A 23,409-nucleotide genomic window follows, 5' to 3' on the forward strand; every position below is an offset into this window, starting at 1 on the left:
TCCATTTATTCATTAGCAACCGTTTTTACCAATGACATATTTTTGCTACCAATTAGTCACAAATATTGGCATTTCGTCTAATATTTATAACATTCCGTTAATCTCTATGACGGAAAATTCATAGACGGCGTTATATTTTTCGTCACTTTTCTATCATAGAAGGGTATAAATGTTAGACGGAATGCCAATATTTGAGGCTAATTGGTGACAAAAATATATTATGGACAAAAACAGTTGCTAATAAATAAGTTGAGGGCGACACTGATATTCTATTCAATTATTAGAAGCCGCTGAGACATCACTTGCATAGGATCCCTAACCATACATGTTTGTCTCCCGATGATCAAATATCTTCTCCGTGGGGTTCAGACTCATGTCTGAATTCAATTATTGTTCAGTGGATATTATTTTGGAAGTCACATCTAATTCCTGGTTGTAGTTTTTCTTCTTCAATTTTTATTTTATTTGCTTGTAATTTAAAATTCCCACAAGCAAAATGCGCAACAATTATTTAATCAATATAGGTCCAGCCCAGCATATTGTAGACCCCACCATTAAAATATGGGACGTACCCCAATAGCACATCACAAGACACTTTCCTAAATAATTTTTACAATTTCTCGGGGTCAAACAATATACGATCTGTTTCTGTTCAGCCCATTTTCGCAATTGTTATTCGTGTCGATCTGAAATGTCGTTTCCATCATCATCTTAAGTAATTTAGATATCAAGCAACTACGTACACACTGTATCTTCATTTTTCATCCTGGAGCGTGAGAACCATGTCGGTCGATTCAGAGACCTCCCGAGACCCCGTGGATCCCAAATATGAACCAGCTAATTCATAAACATCCACGATTATATTGCCCCCATGTTTTAAGCGCATCATATGGACATGACGCTGTATCGGCATCCTGCAAATACAACCAACATGACAAATTAAATGGAGATCGTTATGGCTAATGCCGTTCTTTTTTTGGGTAAAAGAGAGGAGGGCTAACGAGTCTGATATAAGAAAATTTAAAACTAAATAAAGAGATATAGGTAATCCCATCCCAACGACGACAATCAAATTTTAAACATCTTGATTCCTATCCGAAGACGTGCTGGCACTATACTCCCTTCTGTTTCAGAGGCTTGGATGCATAGATAGAGACAGAGACCAACCAGACCTCGGCTCAACTAAACTCGTGAATTGAGTTAATTACAAGCTCTGTCGGCAGTGACTTAACACCATTTAATATTCGAGGGCTAGTGCAAGTGGTCCATCAGTCTCCCTCAACTGTACATCCAGACAGGCCACTAGTCTAATAACCACTTGACGCGGGAATGGCCGCGCGGACGGATGATTTTCCCAGTTATTTTGCTATGCCATCCCCAGATGTTGATAGTTCACGGCTGCGAATAGGAACACTTCACCATCTGATGCATAGGACTGATCAGCGCAGGCCTGAGAGGTAGGGTAAGGGACACTGGACGACCGGTCGAATTTCTCCGTTTTTGATTTCAGACCCATAGTTGTGTCATACCATCCGAGGCAAACTTATTGCTACTCCATTAATTCATTTACAACATGTATGTGGCTGGCTATTCATTTCGAATCTCTAAGAATTGAAGGATACTGTCTGTACCATTCGTTTCAATTATCTGTAACAGAACGTAACATGATTATGATAACAGCCCAACCGCGATGAGGCGGATATCGGTCTAGCTTGTAATGGTAAGTGAAGAGGGACTTTGACTTTCATTTTTAGCAGAGGCCTTCAGGCTCTTGCTATCTAATAACACTTAATTCTACATTGGTTTGATGGTGACAAGTTGATGACCCAAGTTCCAATTTTAAGGGAAGAATGCACTGAAGAACTATTCCACACATCAAGCTGCAACCAGAAAATGATCTCATAGTCGAGGCTTCGCTTGATCTGCCGGTGAACTCTGGAATGAAAAGAAAAACCGTAAAGCAGCAGTAAATGTGTATACACACACACACACACACACACACATATGTATGCAAAAGAAAGTGAAAGAATTCTAAGCGAATGTGATATCGATGGCTTGGATCTCGCTGAGGAGGGCCCGAGAAGATATGGGACATCTGGCCTAGATTGAATAGGATACGTAACAAGGAACAGTCAAAATGACTGGAAGAAGATTGAATTGTTTCTTTTGTTAGATATCTCAACAACTACTCAGCCCAATCTTATCGTTACGCCTGGGCATGGACTTTGCCGAGGGACAGAGGCCCCAAGGCCTGTTCCTCCTTGGAGTCATTGGAGTCCACGAACAGACCATAGGCCTCCCAAGACACTTACTGAGGCAAGACGGGAACTAGCTCACTTGCATTCGTACCTACTGCGGTTCGGTACAGTTGTAACAGTGCAATGGACCGTGAAAGAATTGTTATCTAAAGCAATTCGGTCTCATCCCGCGCCAACTGCACGGAGGGACACTTTAACTTTTAAGACTATCCTAGCATATTGTTCCAATGAGCGGTTTCATGGTTGCGGCATGAGTAAATAGTTTCACTTTCTTTCCCTGATAGAAAGATATGGCCTAAATTGATTCATCAACTAATGGCATTCTATACTTCCAACCAATGTCCTACTAGTGTGTTTTTTTTCTTTTTACGCTGATACCATTTCAAGTAAACTCAGTAGTTTGGAACCACAGAGGCATAGAGTAGTCACGGTTTATCTTTATGACGGTTTCAGGTTACATACCAGAGGGATTCCTTGGGCAGCTCTTTGAGCCAAGTAATTGCATGGGTTGAAGAAACCTCCATAGTCCTTTGACCACTCCTCCAACCTCGAACAGACGTACTTGGTCCCGAGAGAATCAGCCCAGAACATGATTCCTCCTCTGATAAAAGACACCATGAAGGCAAAGCTTGTAGAGTGGGAATTAGCAAAAAGAATACGGATTGATGTCTTAATAGAAATGATATGTACCTGTAAGCTGGGAAGCTCATGCCCAAGACCGAGGCTATGTCGAGGTCTGAGGCTTTCACTGCAATGCCTTCGGAGAGGACACGACATGCCTCATTAACAACGGGGAAGAAAATCATCTCGATTATGTCCTTCTCTGGCAAGTTCTGTATCTGTTTACGAATAAAAAGCATGAAGATGGAAAAAGAAAGGAAGTGCTCAATGGCAACAATTATCTCCTGTAAACTCAATATATTATAAGATAACAGAGGAGAGGCCAACCTTGGGATCAACAGCAATGCCAGAAATACTCCTTGCCTTCTCAATATATTTATTGAGCTCAGGATCTGGACTAGCTCTGCGTTTTTCATCATAGAGATAAAATCCTTTGCGGGTGGATTCACCTGTTTGAAGCATAAAAGAAAGGTAATACTAATGATAAGCTGTAAAAGCAAATATATAGTAAAATGCCAGGTGAAAATGGAAATGGTTGCTGTTTTGCTAGTAAAAGTATCTTACCGGCTCTCTTATCCTCTTGCATGATTGAAATGAGCATTGAACGATGGGTTCTGTCAGGGAATTCATTTATGAATTGTTTAGCAGTTGCAATAGCTACCCCAAACCCAACCAGATCAGCCAATCTGCACGAAAACTAGAAAGACGTGAGACAATTCAGCCAACAAAAATTCTGTCAGGTAGTGACTAACTAGCCTTCCACGCCCCCCCCCCCCAAAAGGAAACAAATAGGCAAACAGTTGCTGTCTATAATCAAACGTTTTCCTCCATCGTAACATCTGAACAATGAACAATATATTCTGGATTATACGGATAAGAATATCTGCTCCATGATTCAGCATGACAGCAGAAAAATAGCACTTCATTATATAGCGAAAGCAGCCTACACAGGACCTGAAAGGACCCATTGGCATCCCAAACTTTGTAACCACTTGATCTATCTTGTAGGGATGGGCCCCACGCTCAACGAGCATCGTAGCAGCTTGTGTGTAGGGGAAGAAGATCCTATTCACAGCAAAGCCAGTGCAATTCCCAACCAAGACTGGGGTTTTCTTAATCTTCTTCGCAAGACTGATAAGGTTGAGAATAACTTGCGGAGAAGTCTGTGGAGTTTGAACTATTTCCAACAGAGGCATGATATGAGCTGGACTGCACCAGAAGCGACATACAAAAAATGAGCCCAAGAAAATAACTATAAATATAAAAACGGCCTTTCATTCCAGAAGACTCATTGTCATTTTCCAGTTTACATTTCATAAGGAGAAGAGTATAATTTTGTACTCTGTGAGGCACTTCATGTTACGTGTATCGTCACGATCCAGCATATTATTAGCATCCTTGTTCTGGGTGATCGTTCTCTTACTCATTCTTTTAAAGGGGAAATTCTCTAGGTTTCTTCAGAACCCAATGTAACTTAACAATGATAAGTATTTCACATTACCTAAAGAAATGGGCTCCAACAATGCGATCATGAGACTGGGTTTTCGCACCAATCAGGGTCAAATCTATGGTTGAAGTATTGCTGGCAAGTATGCAGTGGGGTCCACAGTACTTTTCAAGGTCAGTGAAGATTTGTTGCTTCACCACGATATTCTCTACAACCGCCTGTTACGAATCAACACTTCAACAGAAAGCATTGGGAAAGGGAGATGGAAGATGATACGGGAAAAGTTATTCCCACGGTGAAATTACCTCAATAACCAAATCCACTTCCTTGAAGCTTTCATAGTTGAGAACACCCTTTAGAAGGGATACCGTCTTGTCAAACTTCTCTAGGGGGATTGTCCCTTTAGCCATTTGCCTCTTAAGGTTAGCTGCATAGAAAAAATTCATCTTACAAGTTTATCAGATGAAGAAAAAGAAAAATAGTACGAACTATAATAATAAACATTAATTAGTACGATAAATAAACCAAAATATTGAGTACTGAGTGTCCAGGTCTTGCCTTTGACTCGATTGATGCCTGTTTGCAAAAGATTCTCATTCATTTCTTTCAGGATAACTGGAAAGTTGTTAAGAATCAATGCTGTTACTATTCCTGAGCCCATCAATCCTCCACCGACAACAGCAACCTTGTTCACTTGCCGAGGCATCATACCCCTATCAGTTATACCCGGAATCTGCTCAAAGTCCAAAATGAAGGATAATGAGAAACAGCACAAGTAAGATTGAATCAAATGAATCTCTATGCAGACCTTTGAAGTTGCACGTTGAGCAAAGAAGACATGGACCAAGCTCTTGGATGTGTCAGATTGTGAAAGCACTTGAGAAGCTTCAGCCTCCTGCAACCGTTTTAAGGTGATTAGTTTCATTGTTTGCTCAGAATGGTGGAAAACATAACCAGAACTGGGTCTGACAGATTATCTTTTAGACCAACTCAACCACAACGGTTCTTTGTCGTATACCTCGTATAGATTGCTAATTATATTCAAGTGGAATATCAGCAATCAGATCTTATGATTGACCTGACCTAGCTAAAGGAATTCAATAAACTCGATTTTGAAGGAAAAAATTCACTGTAAGTACACCCACCTTCCTCAATCCTACCCGAGGGCCTGAGATTATTCCTTCCTCAATAACATCAATGCATATGAGCGGGTGTTTGACATTGGGGGCCTCTTTTTGAACCTGAGCCCTAGCAAATTTGCATATTTCCCTAACTTCCTTGAGAGGCTCTAATTTGCTCGTCTTGTAAAGGCTCAAAACCCAAGGTCTTCTGTACTCCGAAATATCTAGGGCCCACCTTCTAGCAGTCTTTATCAATTCAGCAGGCAACACAATTGCGTCCACAAGGCCCAGAGCATGTGCTTCCTCACCTTTAATGGGCTTTGAAGTCTAAACATGAACAGTAAGGAGATGAAACAATAAATAAGATTAATGTAATGTATTAGCAAGTCCACAGAAAGATGGACAGGTTAATGTGTATTAAAACGACAAGATACGAACCAGCATCATATCAAGTGATTTTGAGAGACCAATGAGACGGGGAAGGCGCTGTGTTCCTGAACCAATTCAGACTGCATGAAACTTCTATATGTATGGCCTGCCTGTCTAAGAACAATATCCTCATAGGAGCTTTCTGTAGGCTATATAAACAGGTTCTCCATTCTTGTTGGCACTCACAAACTGATGATATTTTAGTTATGTTTTGATAGACAAGGAAAGTAGGCAATTATAGGTTTAGAGTTTCTGATTGGCTTCTCCAGAAATATCAAGATATTCTCCTGTTTGAACTGCAAAGTGTTACCTCCAAGCCCGGGAATTATCCCTAGCTGAAGTTCGGGAAGCCCCAATTGAGCGCTTGAAGTTGATATTCTTGCATGGCAGGCCTACATAAGTGTCAGGGGGGGAAAAAGAAAAAGAGGGAAAAAGAAAAAAATTGAGTGATGCTGTCTGGAAGAAACATTGTAGTCCATAGAAAAACAGATTACCCACCATAGCGAGCTCTAGTCCCCCACCCAAAGCAAGCCCATCAACCGCAGCAACAGAAGGCTTTTTTGCCCCTAAAGAAGCATAAGACATGAATTATTAAAAAAAAGTTCAAAAGACGTCCATGCTAAGGCTGCAAACAATAATGAGAAATAAAGCTTGGGACTCACCTTCAACTACATCACTAAGAAAGTCCACTGACATGGAATCAGGCTTTGGTTTTCTTTCTGGAAAACAAAGAAAATGAACAACGAGTAAATTCAATATTTAGTTGCAAGTTTCGTCCAGTACAAGAGGCAAAAAGGAAGGGATTTTCCTCACCTTGACTTCCACCAAGTCCCGTAATGTCAAAGCCACCAGAAAATTTTCCCTTTTCACCTGCTCAAGTAAGAGAACATCCGATAACATCATAATCCTTTCAAATATCTGCTTTTGATAAACAAACTAATTGTTATTAATTTCTGCATTGATACCAGTAATAACAATTGCTTTCACATCATTTCTTCGTAAAGCCTCCTCATAGTTTTCACTCAAGCTGTACAGCACTGCAAAAGTCCAAAATAGGTTTTGATTAGTTATACATTATTACTATCATAAATACAGATAACAATTCTTGATCATGGTATTACTCAAATCTCAAAGACTCAAACACATCCAAGAACGATCATGCCCTGCGTTAGCCAATGCTTTACTAACAAACTAGTCAACATCTAGCCCAAAGCTGAGGAAATGAATGATTAAAGTTTTTGTTCAGAAGGGCATGTCGATGATATATATCATAAGGTAAACCTCTTCGATTAGCAAACAACAAAGCGCTTTGAAATGCCATGAAGAAATAGACGACTACGAGTATATAAACACTATGTTTCCACATATTCACCTGGCAAGCTTACGCCTTTTAGAAAACCGGTAGTGGCCCCTCCATAATTCATATGGTATGAAAGCCAAGGTTTCGCAACGAAACATTTGCCTCCCGTTGCAATGAATTGGTCTTTGTGAGAATCGAGTGCTCATAATGAATTACATTCCCCTGGTTTATCTAACAATCAGAAAACTTTTACAATAGCTAGCAGCGGTTTCTGAACTCTCACAGTTACATCATTCATAAAATCAAGACTCGAGGCCACCTCAGGTATCCCGATACCGTGCTAAGCATGCTGCTTTCTAATAGAGATGTCAAAGATTCTGGACAGTTCGAAGTGACATTGACATGACAAATCACAATTACCGGCAGAGGCGTCTGATAAAGCAAGAAGATAGGCCCCCCAATAAGACTGGCAGAACAGAGCTTGTGCAGCACAGAGTTTCGAGGAATATAATGAAGAAACAGACCAGCAGATAAAGTGGAGCACACAATCTCCGCAGGAAAAGATCGAATTTTTTTAGCAATGAAGAGACAGGCACTGCTGAAATGAGAAGAAGAAGCTCGAGAACCAGAGGAATATAGAAGGGATCAGTACCGTCGAACGAGAGAGAGTTGACGGGAGGGTTGATGATGGTGATGAGAGCGACCCCGTCAGCTCCAACTTCCACGGCTGTCCTTCCCTTTGAGCGGCTGTCCATGTCGTTCCTTCTTCCTCAACCGTCTTCTCTGCAATCGATTTGGGAGCTCGAGGTTCGTGGATGCGGCGAAGAGGAACTGGGATTGGTGGGTCTTTTGAGTTTCTACTCCGCCATTGAAGACATCGACGGAGAGCTTCAGTGCTTCGTGGAGTTGCAGAATATGCTGTCCGGGATTCATATGTTAAACGTGTAAGTAATACGATGTCATCGAAAACGTGTAATAGGAGACAGAGAAGAGAGTCCAAGAGTCAACTCAATTTTCAATGCAGTAATTATTTTTTCCTACCCAAAAAAAAAAAATAGATATATATTTTTTCCTTTCTTTTTCTTTTTTTCTCGGTATATATATTTTTTCTTTCATTTTTGAAAAAATTTTATTTTGTTGATGTTTGGTAAGAGCCCCAACTCTTTTATTATTATTATTATTTAAACAAAGGTCATTTACTCGAAAATCAATGAATTAGTCGAGGTCTAGGGAAATTATTCTCTACCAGTGTAAAAAAGATTTCGTAGGTCACAACGATCACACTACCTTACTCCTTTCGTCTATGTGGGAATTGCAATTTATCCCTATGATGATCGCGTTTGAGTCTAGAATTTACCTGGCTTCAATTGATGTATTCTCCTTAAAAAAAAAAAAAAAAGGCCCGTCCTCATGACATTGGTCAGACCTAACATAATAAGATTGGAATCGGCCAAAATTCAAGTGCTAATTTGGTCACCATTTAATCAGCTAGATTCTAGAGTCAAAAGTTGGCTTGCAATTTCAAACTAGCTTGCTAATTGGCTTATCTTGTTTTGACCTTTTGTTCTGGCTATAATGGATGACATGGGTACATCTATTATAAATTTATAATATATAAAAGCCTACAGGTAGAAAGAGAACGGCCATGCAACCCAAATATGACATTATACGGACCTAGAGAATTCTCCATACTAGTGTTAAAAATTCTTAACTCGACGTTAAATTGACTTTTCAATTTCAATTCAAGAAAATATTTATAATATTTTATTTATGAATACTCAATATATTGAATTGACTTTTCAATTTCAATTCAATAAATATTTATAATATTTTATTTATGAATACTCAATATACTTTGACTATTTGTTCATATTATACGTATGCAATAATATGTTATTAAATTTTAAAAAAATTAAAATTTTTTCGATAATTGAAAAGATTTCCTCAAAATATGTGATATTTTTTAAGTTCAACTTGCTAAATGTCATATAAATACAAGACTTGGAAGTTTTAATTTTCCATTACCTTTTTACTTATCATAGTTTTTCAATACCCTAACTCCTACACAATGTCTAATTTATGATTCATATTGTTTAATGCTTATTGTATTTATTTAGCCAAATATACGGTTTTGAATATATTTTTCTTTTTTATCTATATTTATTTATATGTCACGTATGTAAATATTTATTTTTTTGTCATGCGAGATTGATTAAAAAAATTTTGCATAACGCGCAAGTATCGATTAATTAGCAACAATTCTTCAACAACTTTTAATCCATAAATTTCTTGACAAGGATGGAAAAAAAGACTTTTAAATGACATGGGTCAAAGTTTAAAAGTATCCAAAAAAATTTTGCAACTCAAAATCTCTTTTCGACGTGCATATGATATTTATAAGTCTAACTGATTCTGATTAATACAATTCGAGCCGAATTGATCTAGTAAGAGGGATAAAATTCTTTCATGTATTATTTTTTCATTCACAAGATTCGAACTCGATACCTTACTAAAACGGAATAAACGTCTAACCGATTGAATATATCCATGTTGGTTGTAATTCAAAATCTTTTGGCAAAATAGTTGCTTTTTTAAAAAAATATTTTTAAATTTCATTTCGCGTTTTACCAAAAATAAATATATTTCTGCGTTTCCCGCGCAAAATTGGAACAAAGGCAGAGAGAGGCACCGGAGACGCGCCTTCATACTCTCAGAACCGCCGCACCGCCGCCAGTAGCATATGGACGCCTCCGCCGGAGAGCCACCGCCACTGATGGACGCAGAGATCATCCGCCTGGCTCAAAATCACCTTCACCACCAGAGCTCCTCCCCCGTCCCTCCCTACCTCCTCTCTCCGCACTCTCACTCCACTATCATCTCCCACCTCACCTCACGCGCCGCCGCCTCCCCAAGCCCCTCCGCCGCCGTCTCCGAGTACACGATCGCCCTCCTCTCCCTCCTCTCCCTCTCTCCCCAGACCCCTCCCCTCCCGTCTCTCCTCTCCTCCCTCCTTGTCTCCTATGCTCGCATTTTCGCTTCCCGCCAAATCGCTCACGACTCCAATTCCCTTAAAACCATTCAGCTCTTCAACACGCTCATACATCATTTACCCATCAGCGACATTCAGACCGTAGTGGATTCGATCATGTCGAGTTTGTCAGAGATAGGGACCTTAGATGATGCTCAGCTGCTCGATCTTTTGCCCAAATGCCTCAGCCTGATCCGAGGCTCTAATGAGATTGAAGGAGCTGAGGATTTCATGAATTCGACAATGGATCGACTCTTCGACTGCGTGTGGTCTAAGGATCTTTTACTAAAACTGGTACATAATCGTTATTCTGTATAGTAGTTGACGGAACTTGCCATCACTGATTAACTCGTTGGTTCAATAATTTCTCTTTCAGGTTTCGCTCGTGAAGGACTTTGCTTTTCTCGGCAGAGAAAGAGGGAGAGAGTTTATGGAAAAGGTTTTTGAGGGGATGGAGAGTGTAGAATTACAGGATCTGCCTTTGCTAGTTTATCAGCTGCTGGTTTTGGCATCGAAGGGGTTTTGCAAGAGGGAGGTGATTGAGGGCATTGTGCTGTTCTTTGGTTCAAAATCGGGGAGAAAAGGTGGTTCGATCTTTAGGCAAGTTGAGGGAACCGTGTTGCTTCACCTAAATTTTGCTGTGAAGCAGGATCCTTCCCTCGGGCAAGAGGTTATGGGTTTGCTGAAATCTGATTCCCGGGCTTTCAATCATTTTACCATTGCTGTTGTGTTATCGATTGCAAGGATTAAGAAGTTTAATGAGAGCTCTATGGGGATTCTCAGAAAGGGAATTCTTGCTGCATATTCCGATTACACCTTTGCAAAGTTGGGTCCAAGCTTCCTTACTGATCTGCATGTTATAATTAAAGAATGTTTTATCATGTCAGCTTTTCTTGCTCTTAGTATAGCCCTTAACTGATTTTCAATTTTCAGAGGTTGCAGTTGGCTGTCGAATGAAATGCAGGAAGAGTTCTTCAACAGGGTCAGAGGAGTGGAAAAGGCTGTTTTAAAAGCTGTAATTTCTCTTTCAATCTGCAGATTGAACCGTGCTTTGCTGACTCTTCTGCTATATTTTAGATATATTGCTAACATAGTCCACTTATGTCATTAAGGTTAATGAGAGTAACTATGCAAGGGAGCATATTGTGCCTTCAATTATGCAGCTTGCTTTTCTACTGCTTACATCAGTAGAAGAGGGAAATGGTAAATTTGCCAGGAGCTCTGAATCTATTGATTGCCCATTGGGTATTGAGGAGCTTGGCGTTCAAATACTAAAAACAATGTTTGAGGTTCATGATATGGCCAGGAGCGAGGTTGGTTCAATTCTCCAACCAGATAGTAGTTTCCAGAAACTGTGTTGGAGAGCAAATAATGAACCACATCGTCATCGCACAAGGTTAACCTAATATGAGCACAACCGTTTGCTCTAAGAGATTAAACTCGGTAGATGATGATATGGTTCGTTATGTATTCTTTAACACTAAGAGTTTTAAAAAATAATTCATCAGTCTTGTTAATTTTTTATTGCATGACAAAGTTTGATAATTCATCAGTCATTATGTTTCTTGTTGTGCTCGCATTATTGTCAGATTATTCCACTCGTTCTGTGATACTCCCGATACCATCTTATTGTTAGGTTACCACTATGAAAGTCTTGCAAACTGAATGAGAGTTGTTTTCTTCCAGATTATTGAGCAATGCAAATTTAGGATCCTTTCTATGAGGCCTCGGCAAAGCATGCCAATTATAAGGTAAAACCTTAAAGAACTATATAAAGAAGCTTCTTTTCATGCTAATTTCTTTGTTTAGAGTGGTGCTTAAAAGTGTCTCTGGCAGACTGCTTGGCAATCTTATACAGAGTTATCCTTACCAAATGTTGGAGCATGTTTCCCGATTGAAGGAGTTGCTGGATTATTTCACATTTATGGATGGCACGCTTGCTGCTTATCTCATCAATTCACTTTTGCCTCTGATCAAATTCAGCCGTGATCTTTTGGTAAGTTTCTCCTTATAAAATCAACTTTCACTTAGATCATCTTTTGTGAGAATTCTTTGTATATTGACATTTTTGAAAGTGCCATTCCCTGAATCCTTTCCTTCGCCTTTATTATGCAGAATTATATTATTCTAGTTGTACGTAAGGCCATGTTTAGGCGAGAAGATGCAATTCGTCTAGCTGCAGTGACTGCCATTATTGACCTTATCTTGGCGGAGAAAAAATCTAAGACAGATGACCATTTTTCCTGTCAAGATTCTTCAAGCCAACCAAGTTCTAGTCAACAAGCTGAGGTTCTCTGTGACATTAGGGGAGGCCTCTTTCAGGAGCTGATTGGTTTGCTTCAAAGATGTCTCTACCAGCAGGTGCTAGGTCAATTGTATACTCAGTCCTTTAATTATCAGAATTTTCTTTCTCCCTGATTTTCTTATCTCTCTCCAATGCTCCTCCTCAAGGATGAATCACTATATGTAGGCAAATGTAAAGAAGGTCATGTATAGTGGGCTTTTGAAGCTTGTACTGGTGGACCCGCCAAGTGCTGGAGCAGTCTTCGATCTTCTTCTGCCTCATTTTTTGCGGTTTTTTAAGGAGGTACAAGTGTTGATAACTTGACTGTCATTCAATTTTGACTTAGTGTTGAGCACTGTTATGTGTTCATCACCATTCAAAAATCCTCTATTTGTGTCCCTTGCTTCTTTTGGGTTGGATAAAAAATATACGGTAATGACAAGCACAAGAATGATCAAATAGCTAAATGCCATGGTATTCATTGGAAATAGCTATTTGACACACTTAAGCCAGAAATTCCTGCAAAGGAGGAGGCCAATTAATGAGGGACTCTCAAAAGCTGGTTACAGTTTCATGGGTGACTATATTGCATATTTCTTGGTTTGTTTCATAGTGATAATATGCCTTAAGAATCTCTCATGTCAGAGTCTTTAAAATCCGAGCATTTTTAACTGTACATTTGCCTGAAATTATAAGATTATCAAGTTTTTGCTTTTGTTTCTAGAGGACAATAACTTTTGTTTCTTGTTTTATTTGGGATTTGTGTGAAAGCCAGCTCATGGAAGTTCCATTTTTAAACCCCTATGACAGGACCCCGATGTTCTTATTGATATAAGCAGTTGCGTCAAGTCAGAAAGTGGTAAATACTACATTGAGGAGCCTTTAGATAATCTCATATCCTGTATATCCTGGATCCTCCTCCTTCACCCTCAAGGAAAAACCAAACGCCCTCCAGATTCTCCATGGCCTTGCTTTGGTTTCTCTCTTTCACAAGAACCTGAGGTAATTAGTTTTGGTTGTGGATAAGACTTGTTATAATGAATAAGTTAAAACAAATGTCTTGATATGAAATCTGCAGGCCGGAAGAACCTTATCGTTTGAGTCATTCTCCACTGCTTTGTTGAAGATCCGAGATCTAGGCACTGGAAAATTGGAAGGTTTGAGTTCTCTTTGGAATGTGAAGATAATGTTCTTTACTGTTTACTATAGCAGAAGAAAGACTTCCATTTTGATTCGATCATTTCGTGTTTCTTTACTTGTCAGATCAGCCATTCTTGGGCAGAGAGATGGTGCAGCCTCGAATTCACATGACAAGGAGAGAACCAAATGCTGTGCTGTTGTTTTATCAGGAATAATTGGGGTGATGCTGAACAATATTGCATCAGAATTGGAGAAATCAACGGGTCATGAGAAAGCAGACCTTGAGAAGGAGCTTCTAAGCTTTATTGAACTTCACCATTCTCTGGAAATGATTATAGCCACATCAAAGCAAATTGATGGAATCAAAAAGGCAAATCTGCGAACTACTCTACGTGATTTCGGCGGGAATTCCGAATTGGGTTGCACAATTTTCGCAAAAGAAGAGATCCCCTTCTTGTCAACTTCAAGTATCTGTTACCTTATAGAAACTGTGATGGTTCTACACAAAAATGAAGTCTTGAATTCCAGCGCAACATCTCAAAAGCAGAGCCAGGCATCCGCTGGCAAGGCCTCGAAATGCTCTAAACTGATTGGTTTCACCTTGAGTAGTCTTCTTCGGCACATCAAGACCAGCCCTGCTGTAGGAGGGGAAGATCCTCTGAGTACTCTTACTTATGGAGATATTAAGGTTTTGGGGACCCCCTTGCTGAAACTGATCTTTCTGCTGAAATCAGGTCCATTGCTTAATTCGAGCCAGCCGAAAGCTAGGATTGACGACCAAAAGGAGCATCTCTATCAGGCAATGATTTGCTTCAGGGAGTTGCTCACCATCTGTTCACAGAATCCCCATTTCACCTCATTCGTTGAAGGTCTATCATCAGTCTCTGTCATCGAGTATGGTTTGGACAATGAATGTGAGGACAGTATACCGGACGATGAACAACATACACGGTCACTGGACCTTCTTATGGTGAAAACCCTAAGGCCACTCTTATCCGATCTCCTTGCCCTTTCATCCCATCGTGAAGTTGAGGTAACCCTCTTATAAATCTGAGATCTAGCAAAGTTTAATGTTGTACTGATCTTAGCAATGTATCATCAAGAGGCCATAAAACACGGGTTTGGTTGAACATATAAGACGGCCACATCATGGCGTTTTCTAAAGTGTAGCCAACTACATTTTGCTCATTTTCCTTTCTTCGTGATGAAGAGAAAACGGAATTAAGGAAAGTTTTTTTTTCCTATTTTTCATGAACCATTGTTTTTATTTTGAACCTCAGGTTCTATGTGACATGATATTGAAGATTGGGAGGAAGTTGCCTAGCATGTTGAGTAACTCTCATGGATCTTGGGCTCATGAAATCTGCAAAAGCAATCGCATCAAGAACCCAAAAGTTGCTAAAAGTGTGGCAACAATTTCCATCTGCTTAAGTTTCCCTCCGAATGATGTAATAATTGCTCAAGCTTTGGCGGAGGAGCTATTAAAAGTTTTGGGTTCGGAGTCAAGTGATCCAATGGAAGTTTCGGAATCATATCCAATCATCAATAAGTTTACAACTGTTGTATTGATCTCATGTCTTCTGCAATTGATTGAGACATTTATTGCCGATATAGATTGGGCTGTGAAGAAACTGAAGGCGTTTCCTCTCTCCAGGCAAAAACAAACTTGCTTTGATCAGGAAAGAGAACCTGCTCTAAATATTGGGTTGGTGTTTGAGGCGCAACTCTACTCAAGGAGTGAAGCAGTCATCAGGGTGTTATCATCATTTATTGTGATGAACTTAAAGGGTGATATAAGATCTCATTTCTTCGGGGACTGATAACTTGAAAAATATGCATCTTCTGTACTTTGTCCAAGTATCACAGACATACCGCTTATGTTTCCTACTGACGTTTGCAGATACTCAAGCGGACCACTTGCTTAGACTACTTGCGAGGTTCTACAAACAATTAGCTCAGATGTCAAAGCTCAAGATTGCTCCAAGAGGTTGCAAGCAGCTTCTCCCAGGCCTTAAATTCGAGAAGCTCGTTGAGTTGACCTGCAAGCAGCTCACTGTTCCTCTCTATAGCTTCATGGCTGATATGCAAAAGGTATTGTGCTCGAGACTGAGAATGGACTATGCTCACCTTCATCCATCACAGATTATTTTAAACCATGCTTGATATGTATTGTCGCCCGGTGCACCATCCTGCCTGCCTGAAAAGACTGACGAAATCATTGACATATTGGTACAAAGCATAGTTCTGTTTTTCTCTGCATGCTTCTATTATTTTGTCCCTGTTACTGTCCGGAAGTAAGAGGCCAGACTTAGAGTGGGTGAGAGTCAGTCATGCTTGATGTGCCTTTGTCGGTGTACCAGCTTACTTAGCTGTATGGGAAATACATTACTTGATTTTACGTTTTCCATTTCTGAAATTCAGGAACAACAGGAAAATGGGAACCTTAATAAAGGAATGATGGGGAAGATCAAGAGGGAGAATAAATTCATACCGGACTTAATCTTCCAGATAGAAGATTACGAGAAGTACTTAATCCGACTCAGTAAGGTGACCAAAGTGAACCTACTGAGGTATGCAAAGAGAAGCACAGCAAGGGACTTCAAGATATTAGAGCCGGCGAGGGTAGGTGAGCAGGAAGAGGGTGATGCTCCTGAAGGTGGAACCGAGCAACCTTGTACTGGAGATGAATTGGGCAATGACTCTGTGGAAGACAACGAAGGGAGTGACCCCGCGAATGCCTTGTCTCCTGAATCAGGTCCCCATTTGTCTGTCCAGGAAGGTGGGTCTGATGGTGAGGATGGGGATGATCTTCCTTCTGCCAAGAGGGTGAAGAAGGGTGGAAGAGTAGTTCAGGACTCCGACGATGATGATGAAGTATAACAGTTAACTAGCTAATCAGTGAGTGAATGAACTATTTAGTGCTTAATAGTCACTTTGTGTACAGTTTTTATATGAGCTTGGAACATTTGAAGAAGAATGGTTAAGATATACAGATATTTGTGTTTGGGTCCATGACCGGATGCCTTAAGATTGCGGGCATGGACAATTTGTACACTGGCCTATCCCGAACACGACCACTCAATAACTGTACCAAGAAGCTATATCCGAGCACAAGTGCACAACCCTTTCAATAATAACAATCGAATAGCATGCCACGGCATGATTGACATGATAATCGTTGATCGATCATTGGCATGAGATGATCTTTGTCTATAAAGGTCAATGGTCCGACTACCGTTGGCCCGTAGTTGCCAGAGATTTCTAACTGCCAGAAGGGAACCTTTATCTTTACTATATGGTGGTTGGGCCGAATAACGACAGACCAATCAAGTGATGTTTTAGGAGCATTTAATCTTTTGTTTTATTAATTATATATATTCTAAAAGAAAAAAAATTGGGTAATCATTATATTATAATAATAATAATAATAATAACGTTATGAACTGAATTCGCACGCCGTCACATCATCAAAATTATAAAATAGAATTCTCTTGTGTTACCACATCATCATTTATATATAAGGAAATTTTTTTTATCAAGAAAATATTCCCATATAAATTGTCCTAATTGGATATATTCATAATATTTTCTTATTTAATTATATAGTAGAATATATAGATTATATCCACATATAACACATAACACAATGTAATATATACATTATACACAAGGCAAAAATATGCGGCAGAACATATAATTATATATATGTCGCCTGACATATAAATTATATGCAACGAAATATAGATCAGTAAAGGCAATATAATTTGCATGACCATATGCATATATATAGATGTCGTTTGAATTATACCAAAACATATAGATTATATAAGTATAATTATAATAAAATATTTTAGTGTACAGTTGTCGTTTGTATGACCCTTTTGATCTATATATATCATGAAGAATCACTGGCATGAGAACAACAATCTGGAGCACAAACAGTAAGTTATTGAATGAAGGTCGATTCTCATATTAATTTTTTTTATTTGATGAATTGCTTAGGTGAACTTTTTCTACTATATTTGAGGCTCCCTAACTACCATTCCATATTCAAGCGGCAGGGGATCCTATTGACCCCATAGATACTATCCTACAATGAGATGACTTCTTACCTATATAAGGACAATTTGTACAAAAAAATCCAAATTTTTTCCTTAAAATTCCTATGGAGTTTTAGGTCAACTTAAAATTTCATTAGAGTTTTTGTTATGACATAAATAACTATATCACCTTAAGAAGACAAAAATTAGATATTAATTATTGTTTTAATATTTTTAAAAAATAATTATTTTTTGTAGAATCGTTGTACTTTTTTTTTTTGCTTTGGTATTAAGAATGACAAATACTTATTTTAATATTTTAATATTTCACAAATAACTATATTATTATCATGTGATATTACATGAATATATCGAAATATATGTCTGATTTTTTTTATCTGATGATGACTATTTTGTTTTATTGGATATTGTATAGCTTTCGAAAATTTAATTTTGCCTTAGACATCCATGCACTGAGAAATCGAAATTTGATACTTATGAAGTTAATGATATATAAATTTCAATTATACACTATCCAATCAATATGTGAATACAGATAGATATTAATTCTTATTGTTTTACTTTTTATAATCTATAATTATATCTATATATTCAACCGCAAATTATAATTTTTAATAAATCTTATTTTCCTAAGATAATTTCATAGATTATGTTACCCTTTTTTTCAATTCAAATATATACTTTCCAGCTATTTAGATTTTTAAAAATTTTATTTTAGATTATGTGATTTTAACCTGAAATACTAAAATCCCGTACAAGATCACGAAGGGGGAACCGCCTTTAGCTCATTTGTTGTCACTTTGACGAATTGAAAATCACTAAGTCCAATGCTCCCCAACACAAATTATGGCAATGTAACATGATTACTATCAATATAATATTACAACATAATTAATTTAACTAAGAAAATTAGAAATATTCCCCACGCAACGCGTGCATTTTCATATCATATATATAATAATAAAGTTTTGAATGAATTTTCACGTTGTCACATTTTCAAATATATATTTTTTCGTATTGCCACATCATCATTTAGATTAAGAAAATGTTTGTATTCTTATTAGGGATTTTTATACCATATATCACATGACTTTACCATTTTCTCAAATCTATTTCATGCTTTAAAAATTACCCAAAAATACTTATGGTTTATATTTTGTTCCAAATCTATCACGGTATTAATTTGTCTGTGAATGGAATGTGATTGGGCCCCAAACCTATCACATGATTTTAATTTTTTCTCAAACCTGTCCCATAATTTTAATTTTTTTCTCAAATCTATTCCAAGTAAAGGGTCATATTGGTAAGGATGTGCCCACTTACGTTCCACGCCAGCAATACCGTTTAAAATTCAAGGACAAATTGACGTCGGGATAGATCGGGATAGATTTGAGAAAATGTTCAAACTATGGGATATATGACATTTAAACCCCTTCTTATGTAGTAGAAACTAAGGAATATACATAATGAGAAGAAACTATGCAGTAAAATATATAGATAGAGTCCAATGGAATATATACAAGGGAAGAAAAATGATTAAGGAGTTTAATTAGGTGAATGGGAATATACAACGTAATATATTTGCAACAGAGGTATATTAGTGGCATTAGGTGAAGTGGAATATATTTTCGATAGGGGCATATTAGTGGAATATAGTCTAATAAGGATATTTGAAATATGTTATGGAATATAGCCCAATATTTAGGTATATATTATGATATTACATAACTATAATTATAGTGCAATAATTTAATAGATAGGAAAATTTTTAAATATATTTTAAGGAAATAATTACGTATATATATTTGGTCGTCTTGCAAAAATGATCAAATCAGAACGTAGATCCTTTTGCTCATGCAAACCTGGAGGCAGATTTTTTCTTCGTTTTCTATGAAACTCATAACATATATTGATAATTCATGGACAATTTCATTTATTGGAGTTAGGATAGCTGTTTCTTTCATTGGTCATTATTTATTTATTTTTTTCACATTCATCGAGCTTTCCTTTATTTACATTAAATTTATTCATATGGTCCTTCCACCGCATTAGGATTTGGTTGTTTGCTATTGCGATCTCATCAATTGCCATGAGTTAGCACTACCCATTCATTGAGCCCTATTGTGATATTGATTTGAAGAATTTTCTATTCTCTTGAAGAGTTGTGATTGCCATGTAGGATATAGTTTTTGTTAAGATGATAATTTGAATTGTGCGAGCTATCAAAAATGAGCTAAATAGTATATTGATAGTAAATATAATTACAATATAATATATAATTTTTGTCATTGTCATAGTGAAGATAATTTTTTTTTGAATAGGTACCTTAGATAACTATATTTTCTATTTATTTGCTTTCCCGAAATAATTATTTAAAATTTACGTTTTACTAAGCTTGAAAAACCGGGCACATTGCTTCTTTTTTTACATACAAATTATTTTTCAATTTCAAATTATATAATTTCAAATTTTACTTTCGTAAGATATTTATTTTAGATCGTGTGATTTCACTGTACGAAACCAAAGGCCCAAGTAGGATATCAAAGCTTTCTGCTCCTTGATGAAAAATAGTTTTTCACTAAACTCATTTAATTTTGGGTTTATTACGTTAGACATCCCATGGTATCACTGGTTTCTCAAATCTATCACATGCTTTAAAAATTACCCAAAAAAGCCTATGGTTTTCATCTTATTTCATATATATCACGCCGTCAATTTGTCGTCAATGAAACGTAAGTGCACTCCAAATCTTTCCCATGGTTTTAATTTTTTTCTCAAATCTATCTCATGGTTTTAATTTTTTTTTCTCAACTATCTCAAAGCAAAGGCCCACGGTGGTAAGAATGGGTCCACTTACACTCCATGTCAACAACACCGTCAAATGTTAACAGAGAAATTAATGTTAGGTTAGATTTAGTACCATATGTAAATCATGAGTCTTTTTGAGTAATTTTTAAATCATGGGAAGGATTTGAGAAACTGATGATACCATGGGATATCTAACATAATAACTCCTTTAATTTTTAAATGAAACAATCTTAATACATATTATATTTTTCTTGGATAAGAATTCATAATGTACTCAATTTTAAATATCCTTTTTGTTAAAAATAAAAAAATTTCCCACGTAACGCGCTAGTTGTCACCAAATTTTTTATAATTGAAAAAATTGGATATTATTTGATACCCTTTCCATTCTCTAAAGTTTCAATAGTTTTTAGGAAAAAAAATTCAAAAAAATAAAAGATATTCGTAATATTATGGATACGCTTAGAAAAAAAGTTCTTGTTTTGTCCATTTCAGCTGGAATTGTTATATTCTTTTTTGTTAATAAATGGTGACGCAGCGGAACTAATTGCAATCTGTTGATTCGCGCATGAATGCCAGAAAACAATCTTATATAACCTGTTAATTCTACGAATACCAAGGAATATGCATCAAATTCGTTGATTCAATCAATGCCGAATTTGGGAAAATAGAGTAAATATTCTCTGGAAATTTTATTCATCCAAAAAACTCAACTGTCCTTTTCTCTAGGGCTTACATTGCTTAAATAGGAAAAACGAAATTATAACGAAGGAAATAAAAATATTTTCTAAAATAAACTATTTTCTAAAAATTGCAAAACAAAATTATAACGAAGGAAATAAAATATTTTCTAAAACAAATTATTCCCTAAAAATTGCAAAAACGCCCAAGTAACATAAAATTACCACGCCTTCTACCGCATCATTCTCCCTTGGATGGAGAGAATTCGCCCTCGAATCGTCATCGTTCGAGCTATTACCTTGATCTTCACGAATATAGAGATTGATATGCTTATGATGTTTTCTCACTTGCCATTTGAATGCCTTCTTCTCCTTGCGAACTCTTTCTCTTAATTCTTCGTACATAAAATTCCATACACCTCTTAGCCAATAAACACTTTCACTGAATCTTTACTTTCTTGATCGAGTTACGTGCACTTCGACCAACTCTGGCAACTGAATAACCTCCAAAATTGGCACCGTATGCATCCATGCATCTTTCTTTGCATTGAAAATTTCTTCATTTAGAATATCCTCAATCTGAGCATAATAATGAAAAAGTTTATTACCTCTAATATCCTTTAATACAGATTTGTTGACAACGAACGTTGGTTTTCCTTGATTATCAAATACAAATTATGTAACTTCTTTTTGATCTTCATATGGGTATATATCGAAAACTGGATTGACTTTATTATATGATATGTCTTCAATCCTCTGATCCAATTCGTCCTCCTCCGCAACACGACGTTGATTAGCCGTTCTTCGTGCCGACATCGTTGATCCAAGAGCGAACACGGCTCTGATACCAACTGACGCAGCGGAACTAATTGCAATCTGTTGATATATTCTCTCTATTTTCCCAAATTCAGCATTGATTGAATCAACGAATTTGATGCATATTCCCTGGTATTCGTAGAATCAACAGGTTATAGAAAATTATTTTCTGGCATTCGTGCACGAATCAACAGATTGCAATTAGTTCCGCTGCATCAGTTGGTATGACGCGGCAGAAGACGTGGCAATTTTATGTTATTTGGGAATTTTTACAATTTTTAGGGAATAGTTTGTTTTAGAGAATATTTTATTTCCTTCGTTATAATTTCGTTTTGTAATTTTTAGAAAATAGTTTATTTTAGAAAATATTTTTATTTCCTTCGTTATAATTTCGTTTTTCTTATTTAAGCAATGTAAGCCCTAAAGTAAAGGACAGTTGAGTTTTTTGGATGAATAAAATTTCGAGAAAATATTTTCTCTATTTTTCTCAAATTCGGCATTGATTGAATCAACGAATTTAATGCCTATTCCCTGGTTGTTCATAGAATCAACAAGTTATAGAAGATTGTTTTCTGGTATTCGTGCGCGAATCAATAGATTGCAATTAGTTCCGCTGTGTCAGTTGATATCAGAGCTGCGTTCGCTCTTGGATCAGCGATGCCGGCTCGAAAAACGGCTAATCAACGTCGTGCTGCGGAGGAGGACGAATTGGATCAGAGGATTGAAGACATATCATATAATAAAGCCAATCCAGTTTTCGATATATACCCAGATGAAGCTCAAGAAGAAGTTACATAATTTGTATTTGATGATCAAGGAAAATCAACGTTCGTTATCAACAAATCTGTATTAAAGGATATTGGAGGTAATAAACTTTTTCATTATTATGCTCAGATTGAATATATTCTAGATGAAGAAATTTTTAATACAAAGAAAGATGCATGGATGCATATGGTGCCGATTTTGGAGGTTATTCAGTTGCCAGAGTTGGTCGAAGTGCACGTGACTCGATCAAGAAAGCAAAGATTCAGTGAATGTGTTTATTGGCTAAGAGGTGTACGAAATTTTATGTACGAAGAATTAAGAGAAAGAGTTCGCAAGGAGAAGAAGGCATTCAAATGGCAAGTGAGAAAACAGTAGCAGCGTATCAATCTCTATATTCGTGAAGATCAAGGTAATAGCTCGGACGATGACGATTCGAGGGCGATTTCTCTCCATCCATGGGAGAATGATGCGGCAAAAGACGTGGCAATTTTATGTTACTTGGGCGTTTTTGCAATTTTTAGGGAATAGTTTGTTTTAGAAAATATTTTATTTCCTTCGTTATAATTTCATTTTGCAATTTTTAGAAAATATTTTTATTTCCTTCGTTATAATTTTGTTTTTCCTATTTAAGCAATGTAAGCCTTAGAGTAA

The 23,409-nt window shown here is 37.2% G+C and overlaps 2 protein-coding genes and 1 long non-coding RNA gene across 6 annotated transcripts; 1 reads left to right on the forward strand and 2 right to left on the reverse strand.

The window, feature by feature from the left end:
* Window positions 1–576: 576 nt before the first annotated feature.
* LOC116199962 (peroxisomal fatty acid beta-oxidation multifunctional protein MFP2-like) lies at window positions 577–8,125 on the reverse strand. 2 transcript variants are annotated; one of them, XM_031530570.1, is made up of 18 exons: window positions 7,829–8,125; window positions 6,842–6,913; window positions 6,690–6,746; window positions 6,539–6,595; window positions 6,375–6,442; window positions 6,187–6,268; window positions 5,886–5,941; window positions 5,472–5,774; window positions 5,135–5,221; window positions 4,885–5,059; window positions 4,632–4,753; window positions 4,381–4,544; window positions 3,834–4,088; window positions 3,444–3,565; window positions 3,207–3,328; window positions 2,949–3,097; window positions 2,721–2,859; window positions 577–914 (listed from the first exon to the last, which is right to left on the reverse strand). In XM_031530570.1, the coding sequence occupies exons 1-18, from the start codon at window positions 7,929–7,931 to the stop codon at window positions 843–845; spliced, it is 2,205 nt and encodes a 734-aa protein (XP_031386430.1). In that variant the 5' UTR covers window positions 7,932–8,125; the 3' UTR covers window positions 577–842. The 2 variants fall into 2 exon arrangements, with proteins under 2 accessions (XP_031386430.1, XP_031386440.1); XM_031530580.1 differs by lacking the exon at window positions 577–914 and adding an exon at window positions 1,562–1,935 and having other exon boundaries at window positions 7,829–8,124.
* A 1,712-nt stretch (window positions 8,126–9,837) lies between these two features.
* Window positions 9,838–16,682, forward strand: LOC116199948 (Fanconi anemia group I protein). 3 transcript variants are annotated; one of them, XM_031530548.1, is made up of 14 exons: window positions 9,838–10,498; window positions 10,581–11,029; window positions 11,138–11,219; window positions 11,317–11,517; window positions 11,891–11,955; window positions 12,041–12,200; window positions 12,320–12,565; window positions 12,675–12,791; window positions 13,299–13,490; window positions 13,567–13,645; window positions 13,757–14,661; window positions 14,909–15,416; window positions 15,529–15,719; window positions 16,050–16,682. In XM_031530548.1, the coding sequence occupies exons 1-14, from the start codon at window positions 9,917–9,919 to the stop codon at window positions 16,506–16,508; spliced, it is 4,236 nt and encodes a 1,411-aa protein (XP_031386408.1). In that variant the 5' UTR covers window positions 9,838–9,916; the 3' UTR covers window positions 16,509–16,682. The 3 variants fall into 3 exon arrangements, with proteins under 3 accessions (XP_031386408.1, XP_031386412.1, XP_031386423.1); XM_031530552.1 differs by having other exon boundaries at window positions 11,147–11,219; XM_031530563.1 differs by lacking the exon at window positions 11,317–11,517.
* On the reverse strand, window positions 15,386–16,260 carry LOC116199972. Its single transcript, XR_004155638.1, has 2 exons — window positions 16,120–16,260; window positions 15,386–15,825 (listed from the first exon to the last, which is right to left on the reverse strand). It is a non-coding gene; the product is annotated as an uncharacterized LOC116199972 (long non-coding RNA).
* Window positions 16,683–23,409: the final 6,727 nt, after the last annotated feature.

This window comes from Punica granatum, chromosome 1, assembly GCF_007655135.1.
Source record: "Punica granatum isolate Tunisia-2019 chromosome 1, ASM765513v2, whole genome shotgun sequence".
Lineage (NCBI taxonomy): Eukaryota > Viridiplantae > Streptophyta > Magnoliopsida > Myrtales > Lythraceae > Punica > Punica granatum.